Raw genomic sequence first — 14,673 nt, 5'->3', positions numbered from 1 at the left:
ACTGTTCCAAGGGCGTCTCTGATCCGCTCCTGTTTGGATTTTAATATTTCAGGACTCTCCGTTTGGTTCTCTTAGATCTATAATTTCTGACTTCAGATTTGTAAGATCCTTATGTAGATTGGAAAGGATCTTAAGAATCTCGTCTAGCTTTTGGCTCAAAGTTTTTATCTTCATAGGTATATGAATTAACCTATATCCATAGTCTTGAACTGTCTTTTGTGTTTCTCTCAGATATTTAGGAGATCTTTGAGAACTGTATTAGTGAAAGAGATTACCCATTCCGTTTCTCTTTGCTGGTAATCTACCATGGACTTCGGTTGAATATATGTCTTTCACCGTATTTCTTGATAGCACCTTTTGGATCTGGTGAATTCTCTACCATTCTTCTTGTTCCTCATCAATAAGAGGTTCATGATCCAACTTTGTGGCCTTCCAATCCTTTCTCTGTTTTTTCAAGGTTTGAAAATATTCCTAGTTGTCACTCGAACCTTCATTTGGTGTTTGGAGATAATTTCCTCCTCCTTTTAGAATTTCCATAAAGAAATTCCATTCTTGATTTTTAGAATTTAAAAATATTCCCTGTTGTAACTCGAACTTTTGTTCGGTTCCATTCTCTTAAAGAGTCTCCTTCACTAATGGAAAAATATCTAAATGCGATATTTCATATATTTTTTTTAATACATTTAGACTCTGATACCAATCTAAGCGAGCATGTGCGAAGAATATGCAGTAGGATGCAAATATAATTGAAAATGGACTAAAATACTCATTTTAAGCTGGGAAATAGTAAAATTGTTCATAATTCTGTCAGATTCATACAGAGAATTAAAATCATGAGCTTTTGTAACTTACACAATTAAATTACTAACCCTAAAGTTATAGAACCAATAACATCACCTCTTAATTAGAGGGCTAATTTTGCAATTTTCCTCATAAGCAAAATATCCAGTACACGTGCGTTGTTTAGTAAGGGTTATGTACGCCGTTATACAACTAAACAACCAAAAATGGAGGGAAGGAAGATGTCATATTTGTATGTCCAAAATATGACAAAGCAACTTGTCGTGCCCAAAAATCTGCCACACTGTTCATTTCTCGGTAATAAAAGATGAGTTGGAGGGTCTGGAACACTGTCGTTGCGTTTGGATTTGTGTTTTAGTTGTTTTGTTTTGTGTTTTGAAAATAGAGAGAAAAATAGAGATAAGTTAGTGTGTGTTGAAAATAGATGATATGTTTGGATTTGGGTTTTGGGGTAATTTAAAATATTTTAAAATAAGTGGTGTATGTTTGATGTTGAGATTTGGGAGACAAAAATCACTGTTCATCGTCAAATCATATATTTTTATATATAATTTTATATATAAATATGTATATATATAAATATTTTATGTTTAATGTTGTATTTTTTGGAGACAAAAATTACTGTTTATTGTCAAATTTATATATAACTTTATATATAAATATTTTATGTTTAATGTTGTATTTTTTGGAGACAAAAATTACTGTTTATTGTCAAATCATGTCTATTTTATATTAAATATATATATATATATATATATTATATGTAAAGTTGAAAACTAGAAAAACACGCAGATAAGGTGTAAAAACACAAAAATAAACATTCAGTATGTTTTATCTTATCTCAAAAAACGCAAAGAGTGGAATCCAAACAAAGCCTGTAATTTTGTCAAATTGTCGGAAGCATTTTAAAACAACTAATTTTTCTTACTTTAATTTCCTCACTTTAAATTTCTCTCAATATACTGTTGCTCGTGGAGAGGTCCTTAAATAAAACATTAATAGACAATATTTTGGATTGAAAGTTACGGTACTTCTTCCTTTCAGAATAAGGATCAATGGTAATATTTTTAAATTATACTTTCCTCCCATAAAATTTAGTGTAATTATACTTAATTCTCTTATGATTTGAAAAATTACACCAAACACTCATGAGATTTGCTTACGTCTAACAAATAAGTTCCTCAATTAGTCAAAATTTATTGAATTTGTTGATTTAAAAAAAAATCATATTTAACCCTATTGACTTATTAATAATTTATTGTAGATTAATAAGTTTTTTTATGACCATATTACCCTTATACGTCTTCACGCGTTATAAAAGTAGTTTAGACGGAAAAAATTATTTGACCTGCAATAAGTCAATCATGATAAATATATATTTTCATTCAATTTTTTGGTTAATGTCAGCAAATTCAGTGCATTTTGACTAATCAAAAATGATAAATATCTATTTTCATTCAATTTTTTGGTTAATGTCAGCAAATTCAGTGCATTTTGACTAACAGATGAACTTATTTGTTAGACTAAAGCCATTAAAAAAAAAAGCAACATTTAACTATGGCTAATTTTTATGGTTAAAAATAAAATAGCCGTAGCAAATAAGTATTGACCACGACAATGCAACGGTTGTTGGTCCGGGTATCTACGAAGGTGGCTTTAGCCATGAAAATATTTTTACCATAACTCTTAGCCATGACAAATAACTTTTTCTAGGTGAAAAATCTATGTTTTTGTATCGATTTTATTTAACTGTATTCAATAAAAATTATTTACTACGATTTTTAGTCCATAGCTTTAAAATTATAGCCAATAGTTATTTTTTTCTAGTGAGCAAACATTATGAGTGCTAGATATAATTTCTCAAACTACAGAAAATTTAAGTGTAATTACATTATACCTCAGGCAAAAAAAGTATAATTATCCCTTTTAAAATTTAAGAAACTAAAGGACAAAAATAAAAAAATATCAAGTTCTGCGAGTTTTGTTGAAAAGTGGCCAGGAGAACTAATTTGATAAAAAAATCTAAGGAATAATTACCCTGCCCTCCTTTAAGATTTAGTATTATTATATGTAAATTCTCTATAATTTAAAAAATTATATTTAGTATCTAAAAATTTACTTTTATTTAATAAATAAGTCTCTCCATTAGTCAGAATTTATCGAATTTATTGATATTAATAAAAAAATTAAAAAAATAAATTTATATTTACTTCTCATTGACTTATTATTGATTTATTGTAAATCAAACAAATAACTTTTTTTTCAAATTACCTTCATACGTCTTCACACGTTAATGCATGTGAAGGGTAGTTTAGTCGGAAAAAATATTTGATCTGCAATAAGTCAATTGCATTTCTCATTCAGTTTTTATGTTAATATCAGCAAATTCAGTGAATTTTGACTAATGACGAGATTTATTTGTTAGACGAAAATAAGTTTTAAGAGTGTTAGATGTAATTTTTTCCAAACTATAAGATATTTTCGTGTAATTACACTAAATTCATACAAATAAGAGTGTAATTATCCCAAAATCTAAAGTTTGAAATGCTGATATAAGAAAATAAAGATAAAAAACTAAAATAATTTCAAACACGAAAGGGATAATTATAATATTTACCCAAAACATGTAAGCCAAAAAGTCGTCGTGCAAATATATAAAAGAAATGAACCAACAATTAAGCTAGGGATAGTGATATTTACATCTGACTAATAATTTATTCATACAAATTACTCATATTTTTACTTAACTAGAGAAATTATTATTGACGAAAAAAATATGTATAGTTTATAAATGTGTAATTTATTAAAAATAAAGATAATTTATATAAATACGTTCACATTTCTAATAATATATATAATTTTTCTAAAAATAAAAATAATTTATATAATAAAACCTTAAATCAAGAATTGTAGATATAAATATGCTCGGATTTTATCCACATGAATTGACTTATCCATACCATTTACAAAACACGACTCAAAAGAAATCATACAAAAAGTACAAACAGTTATTGATCCAAAAAAAAAAAAAAAGAAAAGAAAAGAAAAGAAAAGAAAAAAGAAAAAGTAAAACCAGTTGTAAAATAGTAGTGGAAACTTGCAGTTGCAGGCAATCTTCACCCCAGGGCCTGTATACCTCTTATCTCCCCTCTCATGTCTCGGGACCTGTCTGTCTCCTCTCCCCCAGTCAGCCCACCATTCTCACCAGCAGCACTTGGCAGTTGAAAATGGTGCCATGTTTTAATCCCACCCCATAATCAACTCTTTTTCCTTAATTATTCCTCTTTAATTAATTAACTCTCTCTCTCTTGCTACCAAACCTTGCATCTTTCTGCTTCAGTTTCCAAATCTTTGGCCAGAAAAATGCCGGGCTTAGTATCCGTCAAAACGCCACCAGATGCTCCCCCAATTCGCATCACGGTGCCGGAGGAGCCGCCCCGTACTCCAGTCCCACCAGAAGCAACGAGATCCGAGCCAAGAACCAACTCCCCTGCTACTCGCCGACCTCCTTCCCCTTCCCCCTCTACTTCACGCGCTAAACCCTCGCCGGATCGGGGCTCTGCCAAGAAGAAATCTCCGCCGGAGAAAAGCCTGATTAACGAATCCTCGCTCGACAACCCGGATCTTGGCCCCTTTTTGTTGAAATTGGCCAGGGACACGATTGCGTCGGGGGAAGGCCCGAGTAAGGCCCTGGACTACGCGTTGCGGGCCTCCAAGAATTTCGAGAATTGCGCCGTCGAAGGGGAGCCGAGCTTGGATTTAGCGATGAGTTTGCACGTTGTGGCGGCGATTTATTGCAGCCTGGGGAAGTTTGAGGAGGCGGTGCCGGTTTTGGAGAGGGCGATTCGTGTGCCTGAGGTGTCGAGGGGCGCGGATCACGCGCTCGCTGTGTTTTCGGGGTATATGCAGTTGGGTGATACGCATTCGATGCTGGGACAGTTGGATCGGTCGATTGAGTGTTATAAGGAAGGGTTAAAGATACAGATGGAGGCGTTGGGGGATAATGATCCCAGAGTTGCAGAGACCTGCAGGTAAAATTAACTCCTTTTGGGTTAATTTATATAATTTATGATTAAAACAGTGTTCTTGGAGCTAATGTTTGGATTAATTGAATTCTTCACTGCTGGATATTATTCTGGTAGTGATTTTGATTTGCTATTTGCTGTTTTTTCTTAGATAGATTGAGTTTAATCTGTGAAATTGAATTGAACATTGGCTTATGTGTGGTATTGAGAGAAATAGTGGAAGACCCTCTGTGAAATATAGAAGACTAGCAGCCGGTGCACACTCCATAAATATTTAAGAGTAAATTCCACTTCACCGTCATCTGTGTCGGTACCTTATCCCTTTCTTCTCAATTGCATTATTTAATCCCATTGTTACGATATAGGGTAAATATCACTTTTGGTCCTTCTATTCGTATTTAGTCGCTCAAGTTTCAAGGTCATTACGTTTAGTGACCAATGTTTGGCGAATGCATCTGTTAGTTAGAGGACCTAACGGCGAGGACCACATTTCATGGAATCTTCAAACATTGAGGACTAAATTGAGGATTGTGAAACTTGAGGGACTAAATGTGAATAAGTGGCTTAGTTACAGGACCGAAAGTGATACTTTCCCTTCTTTTATAAATACTTCAATTTCAAATTAATTTCATAAAGTTAGCAATTTGTTAAATGAGTTTATAAAATAAAAATTCATATGATAAAATTATTCTGACCTTGTGACATTTAACCTCCTTTTACTCTTAAAAATGTTGCAATTCTGTTGTTACTTCAAGGACACAAGTGTTTGAAGTATGGTAGTCTAGTTCAATAAATTTTATAGACTTAAATACTCATAATAAATGATAGAAATGTTACTCTTAACATCTCAAAGTTATATAATATAATTTGTTATTGAAAATATAAATTAGATAATGAAATAATTCTAAATTCCCGGAACTGTCAGAATGATTTTCCAATCTGACTCTTCCTGTGAACTTTAGAAAAATAAATATTCTTGGAAATAATAAAAAACATTTTCATAATATATACACATTCAGATTCTTAGAGTAGAATTTTCAAAGTCAAGGAAGAACTGTATAGTTGCCATATAATTTTAACAGATAACCCTGATAAGATGATAGTTTTGCCTTGTTGGGATGAATGTTCTTAAAAGTATTACAATACTCTTATTTGATTTTGATAAAGTATTTTAACAAAATCAATGTGTAGTGTAGGTTCTGTAGGAATAAAGGAAAATGTCATTGGTTTCTTGACTCAATGGAAATTGACATGAATATTACATTTGGTAAAACTTTAGCATTCTTGCCTAATTTCGTTTAGTTGATTTTTACTCGAGTTTACTTCTTTCCTCCAGGCTATTAACGCATGCAGATTGTTGTATGTATGCTCGACTTCGGTTGCAGTTAGCATGTCTTTTTCTATTAGTCCAACATATCTTTTGGGCATACACTAGGAAAATCTGGATAAGAAAATATATGTAAGGTGGATATGATATGAAATAATTAAATTAAATTAAATTAAGGGCTTAGGTAGAAAATAATTAAAGAAGATTTAAAGATACACGTACTGTATTTGTTTTGTTGAACATAACGAATATTTTTCTCTTCAAATATTGTCAATTTGGTCTGAAAACACTTTAAACTTTATAGATACTAATGCATTGTGTATATGCTTCCGCATTCAGTGACTGAATTGACATTCTGACTTCTTCTTGGCCTGGGAAAGAAAAGAAATAAATGTTTTGGTGCTGGCTTTATTATTGTATTTAATTGAAAAAAATTAACAAAAAGTCGAAGACAAAACATCCTGTCCTGACTCTTGACAATCTTTGGCTGCTCCTGATATGAAATGTTGATAATGCAAATTGCAGATATTTGGCTGAGGCCCATGTACAAGCCATGCAATTTGATGAAGCTGAGAATTTGTGTAAGAAAACTCTTGAAATCCACCGTGTGCACAGTCCACCAGCATCTCTTGAGGAAGCTGCTGACCGTCGATTGATGGCCCTCATATGTGAGGCTAAAGGAGATTATGAATCAGCCTTGGAACACCTTGTACTTGCCAGCATGGCCATGATTGCCAATGGACAAGAAAATGAGGTTGCTGCTATTGATGTTAGCATCGGCAATATCTACTCGTCACTTACCCGTTTTGATGAGGCAGTATTCTCCTACCAGAAGGCACTCACTGTCTTCAAATCTTCTAAAGGTGACAACCACCCTTCTGTCGCCTCAGTCTTTGTACGGCTTGCGGATCTATACTACAAGACAGGAAAACTTAGAGAGTCACGATCATATTGTGAAAATGCCCTGAGAATATATGCGAAACCTGTGCCTGGAACCACTGCAGAAGAGATTGCTAGTGGGATGGCTGAAATTTCAGCCATTTATGAATTGTTCAATGAGCCTGAGGAAGCTTTAAAACTCCTGCAAAAGGCTATGAAACTACTGGAGGATAAGCCAGGGCAGCAAAGTACTATTGCTGGAATTGAAGCACGGATGGGTGTGATGTTATACATGGTGGGAAGATATGAAGAATCACGGAGCTCTTTTGAGAGTGCTGTCTCAAAACTTAGAGCCAGTGGGGAGAGGAAATCAGCGTTCTTTGGGGTTGTTTTGAACCAAATGGGGTTGGCTTGTGTACAGTTGTTCAAGATTGATGAGGCTGCAGAGTTGTTTGAGGAAGCTAGAGAAATACTGGAACAGGAGTGTGGACCATGCCATCAGGATACACTCGGTGTATATAGCAATCTTGCAGCAACTTATGATGCTATGGGAAGGTAATATCATGCTGTTAACTATTATCTCTAGAATATTTCTTGATTTTCTAAGTTTGAGGTTCATTTCTGCATAGATCAGATAAGAATTTGCAAACTCTCTGATGTGTAATATAGCATTTGGGGCCTGGATTTTGTTATCCACATAAAGAGAAAATAATAACTGAAGCATGGAATCCTGATTTTGAATTTTTATTAGTACTACATATTCCTTGTAGGATTTCCTAACTTAAACAGCTATATATAAATATTTATGGCAAAGGATTGTATGATCCTCTAAGTATAGGTGCTGGCACATTAGAACATTTTCTGGTTTTATCACACTCCCCCCAGTTCCTCCTGGAGTTTTAGTATAGCAAGAAATTGATAAACTACTCTGACACCTAAATCAGAGACCTTTTTTGAAAATTCCCATCCGTTCGAACAAAAATTGACTTGGCCCATCTACAAAAACAAGAGAATCAATCACCAAATGCCAATTTTTCTTCCCCACCGGCATTATTCCCCTATTACATCTTGGTGAGAAATTTCCAACCCAACCAAGATTTTGACACCAGCTTTCTGGCATTAATGGGTCCGAATACAGTGTTTCTGGTGCACATGTTTCTTCAGATGAGAGTTTACTGTTCTTGGATACTACTATGGATTAGAGCTTCATGGTTGTTTTGCTCGTTGATCATGAAACTTTTTAGTCAAATGCATAATGGGTCTGCATACTGCAATACTTTCATGCACCTAGTTCTTTGGCCCTTCCTCAGTCCTCCTTGAATGCCAATCCATTCTCTGACAAAACTTCCTTGAAATGTACAGAATTGAAGATGCAATTGAGATTCTGGAGTATGTCCTTAAACTGCGAGAAGAGAAACTTGGAACAGCAAATCCTGATTTCGATGACGAGAAGAAGAGGCTGGCTGAGCTCTTGAAAGAAGCTGGCAGGTCTCGAAACAAGAAGGCCAAGTCGCTTGAAAACCTCATCGACCCTAATTCAAAGAGGACCAAGAAAGAAACATCCAAGAAGTGGTCCGCTTTTGGGTTTAGAAGTTGATTATGGATTATTTTCGGGCAAGGTCCTGTAATTTCTTATACACGGATATTTTATAACGTAGAAGATTGTGAATGGTGTTAAGCTGTAATTTGTTGAGGCTTCTTGTTCCGCAGGCGTTTGAATTGTCTTTGTGTATTGGTTTTTCCTTTTATCGTTTTGGTTTATTGTTTAATTTGTTGTCACCATTTGTGATGTTGAAGATGATGTGGGAAAGAAAAGTCTCTTTTATTATTATCTTAAAGCTGACTGAATGAATTACAAATTTAGGTGTATGATTCGCGCTTTCCTATTTTTTATGTCCAAACTTGTTACTCTTTTAAGTTTGTCCTAATCTCGGGGTTAAGGTGGAGATTTGATGAACAATAAAATAATTCTCGAGTTTCATTAATGTGGGTATTTGTTGCACTTTTACGAGTTTATGTAATTTATTTTATTATTTTTAATATATTGATATATTGATTGAATTGATACATTGTTAGTTTATTAAGATATTAATATAATTATTTAATTATTACTTAAAAAAAAAGTAAAAGTTCTAACAACTTTCGTCCCTTTCATGCCTTTATGTTTCTTTTTTAGATTGATATCTTTATCTCTCTCCCTTTTTTTTACATTGCTTCATCCTCTAATTTTGACATCTCAAGTACTTGGGCATCAGTTGCACATCCAATTTATAGTAGGAGTGTTTTTACTCTAGAATAAGAACCCTTATATGCACTCTTGCAAAGATTACACGTAAAGGAAACAGTTCCTCCCCGTTCATTTCTGACCGGCTATCTTGAAGAATAGACCCTTTAGGACTTGTATTTTTCCAATTCATGCCTCAATTCTCTATTTTTGCTTCAATTTGACAAAAATGACAATTCAAAATTTCATATATTGAATTACAATTTCCAAGTAATGAGATAATGTGAATCAGTCGTTGAAATTTCATCATTGTGAATATACCCCATAATAATATTGGGTGGATGTAAAGTATGAAAATGAACTTAAAAAATGAAGCATGCAAATTGCACAACACTGTTAACCCAAAAAGTTAAAAAGAGAAAGCCAAATCGTATGCATTTCACGTTGTTACCATGAGGAACCTGTCACTAACCACCACTCTCTCCCACTCTTTAACTATCTACCTATTTTATCGTCTCTCTCTCTCTCTCTACATCCTTTACTTTTATTTGTAATGGTGTTGATTCAAATTATTCAAGTTTGTGAGGACAGAATAAGAGAAAAAAATGAAGTAGTGGGGTAAGAGAAAAAAAAATATAATTAAAAAATATTAAAATTACTATAATGGGCATTTTTTAGAATAAAATGAATGAAAGGGTAAAATCGACAAATAAAAAATTGGTACAATCCATGGATCTTCTTTTATAATAGTATAAATATTATTTTTACTTATTATATATGTGTGGCATATATTATATTATTATATATATTTTCTCAAATTAACTTTGCTCAAAAAGAAATTAAATTTGAAGCGTTGCTCAATCTTATTTTTGTATGATCAAATAAAGGATAATAACGCCGTCTTAATTAATATAAAACGAGTTAACAATTTCATTATTATGTGTTTATTTAGTATTTTTATGAATTGAATTTCCATTTACATCTTCTATTCATTTAATACATATAGAACATTTTTTAAATAAAACTATTAACGTAATTTTTGTAATAGTGATATTTGTACATTAAATGAAATAAAAGAAGAACAAGACTTAGAATGAAAAATCTAATCCCATATATTTTGTAACTTTATCGAAATTCCTGTTCAAATCAAATAATCACGAAGCAAGCGTGAGACACTTATTACGTAATTGATCATTTTTCTTTAACTATACACCAATCACGATAAGTGTATTATACTCTTTATATAATTGGTACCAATTTAACTGAATCAGATCCGAACTAGAACTTCTCGTATAATCGTGTCGACTTGTATTTCATTTCAAGACCTCTTTTGAACTCTATTACCACATTTTTATCTATAAATGTGGTGAGTTAGATTGCAACATATATTAATTGACGCATTGATTACTAGCAAAGCTGAATCTTGGTCACATTTATATACATAATCCCAAAACAATTAAGAAGAATTAAAGTTGTTTTTTCTTACAAAGGAAAACTCCAAATTAATGTTGTTAGTAAAACGGTAACATTTATTCTTGAAATACATTAGATGATGTCCGTAATCCACTAGCATTTACTGACTCTACTCATCCAAATGTCCCAAAACACTCCACAAATAACTTCACCCAATGCAAACATGTATACATACATACATATATATCTATCTACCTTCTGTGGATAAGGATAACATTGACTTGAATTCAGTGCAGATACTAAAATTATAATAAATTATAAAGGAAAAAACGACTTTATTACCCAAAAAAGCCATGAAAAAATTTCAGTTTCAGTTTTTCTGCACTTTTTCAGCCTGAGCAATAATTAATTAATTTATGTTGGTGAAATCTGTATTGAATATGTCCATTTAATTAAAAATATTACAATATTTCTGATAATTAAATTATTTTCCGTATCTCTTTTAGTTTTATTTAATTAAATAAATATAATAAAATGTTAAAAATTATGGAAATACATGGAACAACAGAAAAAGGCATAAAAAAAATACGAGGATGGATTTTTTATCCACTTTTCAGCATGAACAGTAAATCATTAATATTATTTTGGGTTGCAGGTGGGATTGTGAGAAACCTTGAGTGAAGTGCCGCATTTAATTTTAAATTTCCTATATTTAATTTTATTTTTAATATTTAGGTTAAATCCATGTGTTGTTCTGATTGTGACCAGCCAATACATGTCATGCAGGTGACAGCAAAAATTTTTGCTTATGTGATACAAACGCCAAACCCTACCTCTTCCATTCTTGCCTATATATACACCATCTCTATCTCTCTACTTCACATGCATTTTCTCCTCCTACCCACCATTTTTGCCTTTTGATTTCTCTCTCTCTTCATCTCTCTCTCTCTCTCTCTATATATATATATATATATATGCAGACATGTTTTCTAATGAACTTGCTCGCACTGTTGTTGGTATTATAGGTCAGTTTCTTGGTATTATATATATAATTCTCACAAACACACACATTGTGTGTGTAGGTGTGTTTTTTTTAGGGTGAAATCTTGAATTATATTTTTTTGTAGGGGTGTTTGGAGAAATATTTTGATATGTTTGGAATATTGAAGCTGATGTTGATATTGTGTGTTTTTTGATTTATTTATATTCAGGGAACGTGATAGCCCTCATACTGTTTTTGTCACCTGTGTAAGCTTCAGTTCATTAATTTCTTGTTTTTGTGTTAATTATTGGAAAATCAAAATATTATCCAAAAAATAATTATTAATTACTTGGCTCAAGAAAGAGTTAATTATAATTAATGAAATTTTCTGATTTTTTTGTTTTTTTTTGGGTGGGTGGTTTGCAGGCCAACTTTCTACAGGATATGGAAGAAAAGATCAGTGGAACAGTACTCACCGATTCCATACCTTGCCACCTTTATTAACTGTGGGCTGTGGGTACTATATGGACTGCCTTTGGTACACCCCCACAGCACACTGGTTGTGACCATAAATGGGACAGGCTTTGTGATTGAGATCCTGTACTTGTCTCTGTTCCTCATATTCTCCGACTCCAAGAAACGGCTGAGGCTGGTGGTGATAGTCGTGGCGGAGTGCATATTCGTGGCGGCGTTGGCCCTCCTCGTCTTGACTTTGGTTCACACCACCAAGCTCCGCTCGGCCATCATCGGCAGCATTTGCATGGTTGGCAACATTATGATGTATGCTTCCCCGCTAGCGGTCATGGTACGGTTTTTCTGTATTTTTTACGGGTTAATTGCGTTTTACCTTCCTCAAAATATGTATTTTCTTATTAAAAAAATAATAACAATAATGATACGATCTTTCGAAAAAATTAAAGAACTGCATTGTCCTTAAATTTTATTTTTTCCTTAAACTACATCTGAATTTATGGATTTGATTTCTTTGTAAATTTATAAATGAATTTCAATTTTTTTTTTCTATGAGTTATTTGAAATTATTTCTCCATCCACACCCCTAAAATTCAAGTTTTAAACCTATTATCACTTGAAAAAAAAATATTATTAGCTATAATATTAATGGCTACAGAAAATAAAATAAAAAAATTTAATTTTTTCTTTTATAAAAAATTATTTGTCATAATTAAGAGCTATGGATTATAGTCATATAAAATGTTTTAGTCAGCCCCGTTACGATCAACAATCATTGTGTAGTCCTAGTAATTAACTATTACTAGGACTAATTATGATTAAACCCTTTTTGACAAGCATAATTATGATAATGATTGACTTAGCTAGACGAATTACAAGAGTTATTTTTATAATTTGAGTAATTACAGTGATACATCCAGCGCCATCTTTTCATTATATCTCGACAGATGTCGCATATATATATATATATATATATATATATAATAAAACTAAAATGTAAAATTAGTGAAAGAGTATGGACAATAGTTCTAAGTTTCATTTTAATTAATTATAAAGGTGTGAATATATGTATAAATATATATTTTTATTATATAATAGGCATTATTAATGTGCACTAATGCATCAAAATTTGAAGTCTATTTTCATTTTGTTTTAATTTAATCGTTGAAAGAATGATTTGATATAGAAATGAATTGGTGGAATTTGGATGTGGGTGCAGAAGCTGGTGATCAGGACAAGAAGCGTTGAATATATGCCATTTTTCCTCTTTCTTTTCTCCTTCCTCAATGGCGTCAGCTGGACAGCCTACGCTCTTATCCGCTTCGATCCCTTCATTGTTGTAAGTACTCTCTCTCTCATCTTCATGCAAAAATGGCAAACTCCAACTTTTACATATACCAAGTGTATTAATTTTTGTTACTTCTGCCTGGTTTGGTTGTATTTTTTAATTTTCAGTTTTCCATTTTCAAAATGAAAAATATATTTATTTATATATATTCTTAATATAAATATTTTGCCGTTATTCTCATTTTAATTATTATTATTTTATATACTTACATACATATCAAATTTTTGAACGATCAAATTTATAAAATAACAGTATATTTTTTTATAATACTCTGATATGATACCACTCCGATTTAACATCGATAAAAAAATAACTCTCAGTTTCATTCAAATAAAAATCAATTTGATTTGACAGTACTAACTACACAAAATTATTACATCATACATTCTCTATGAAATTGTGGAATGCAGGCCCCTAATGGGATGGGAACTGTACTGGGGCTGGCTCAGCTAATATTATACGCCACCTTCTACAAATCTACCAAAAGAATAATGGCTGAAAGAAAAGCCCAAAGCGAAGTAGACTTGGCAGAAAAAGTAGGAGCAGACGTCAACAAGAATGGGCATGTTTCGCATATTAATGGAGTCGTGTAGCAGCTCCACTCAATTTAGCCGACCAGCAATTTTAGCAGCACTATTTCAATTCCCTTCTAATTATCAATCAGTTAACTGTAGAATAGGCGACTTCGTGATTGCTAAGGATGTAACCCAATGTTTGTCTGGTGCTTAAAGCTAAGAATTGTTGTACCCTTGTTGTAATCTCGTGAAGATTATGTGTTTTTTTTTTTTTTTTTTTCATTTTCTGGGTCTTTTTGTTTTCTTCTTACTACTCGTGTTGAAATGTTTGGACTAAGAATATTGGAGAAAATTAAATGCATGTTCATTTATGGGATTCAAAAGATTACTAGTTCAAACTCCTTATCTATCTTAGTCCATCCCCATTTATGAACTACTACTTCATTTAAAAACTTATTAAGTTGTTAAAGAGTATTTAAATAAAAGTTTAGATTGTGAGAAAGGAGAATTAATTAATAGTAATATTTTAACACGTTATCCTCACGTGCAAGCTCTGCGCTGTGAACTTTTTTTTTTTTTTATAAATGGGTGACATTGAGATTTGAACACATGATTTTTTTTATTTGGTCTGATTCTGATATCTATCAAATGACCATTCATTTAAAAATTATAAGTTGTTAGAAAGGAT

General features: G+C 32.3%; 2 protein-coding genes across 2 annotated transcripts; both read left to right on the top strand.

Annotated features, from left to right (window-relative positions):
• LOC105156026 (protein KINESIN LIGHT CHAIN-RELATED 1) lies at positions 3,907-8,870 on the top strand. Its single transcript, XM_011072054.2, has 3 exons — positions 3,907-4,832; positions 6,679-7,587; positions 8,395-8,870. Exons 1-3 carry the CDS (start codon positions 4,165-4,167, stop codon positions 8,627-8,629), a joined length of 1,812 nt encoding a protein of 603 aa, XP_011070356.1. The 5' UTR covers positions 3,907-4,164; the 3' UTR covers positions 8,630-8,870.
• Positions 11,567-14,256, top strand: LOC105156025 (bidirectional sugar transporter SWEET7). The gene is made up of 5 exons (XM_011072053.2): positions 11,567-11,694; positions 11,881-11,917; positions 12,078-12,456; positions 13,342-13,461; positions 13,881-14,256. Exons 1-5 carry the CDS (start codon positions 11,652-11,654, stop codon positions 14,061-14,063), a joined length of 762 nt encoding a protein of 253 aa, XP_011070355.1. The 5' UTR covers positions 11,567-11,651; the 3' UTR covers positions 14,064-14,256.

The sequence above is a fragment of the Sesamum indicum genome, linkage group LG2 (genome assembly GCF_000512975.1).
Source record: "Sesamum indicum cultivar Zhongzhi No. 13 linkage group LG2, S_indicum_v1.0, whole genome shotgun sequence".
In the NCBI taxonomy this organism is placed as follows: Eukaryota; Viridiplantae; Streptophyta; class Magnoliopsida; order Lamiales; family Pedaliaceae; genus Sesamum; species Sesamum indicum.
Note: the sequence above shows the minus strand (reverse complement) of the source record. Positions and strands in the feature narration are given on the sequence as shown.

Coding starts and splice junctions, on each gene's coding strand:
- LOC105156025 (XM_011072053.2), top strand. CDS start 11,652: ATGTTTTCTAATGAACTTGCTCGCACTGTTGTTGGTATTATAG. Junction 11,695..11,880: donor CACTGTTGTTGGTATTATAG/GTCAGTTTCTTG, acceptor ATTTATATTCAG/GGAACGTGATAGCCCTCATA. Junction 13,462..13,880: donor GCTTCGATCCCTTCATTGTT/GTAAGTACTCTC, acceptor TGTGGAATGCAG/GCCCCTAATGGGATGGGAAC.
- LOC105156026 (XM_011072054.2), top strand. CDS start 4,165: ATGCCGGGCTTAGTATCCGTCAAAACGCCACCAGATGCTCCCCCAATT. Junction 4,833..6,678: donor AGAGTTGCAGAGACCTGCAG/GTAAAATTAACT, acceptor TGCAAATTGCAG/ATATTTGGCTGAGGCCCATG. Junction 7,588..8,394: donor ACTTATGATGCTATGGGAAG/GTAATATCATGC, acceptor TGAAATGTACAG/AATTGAAGATGCAATTGAGA.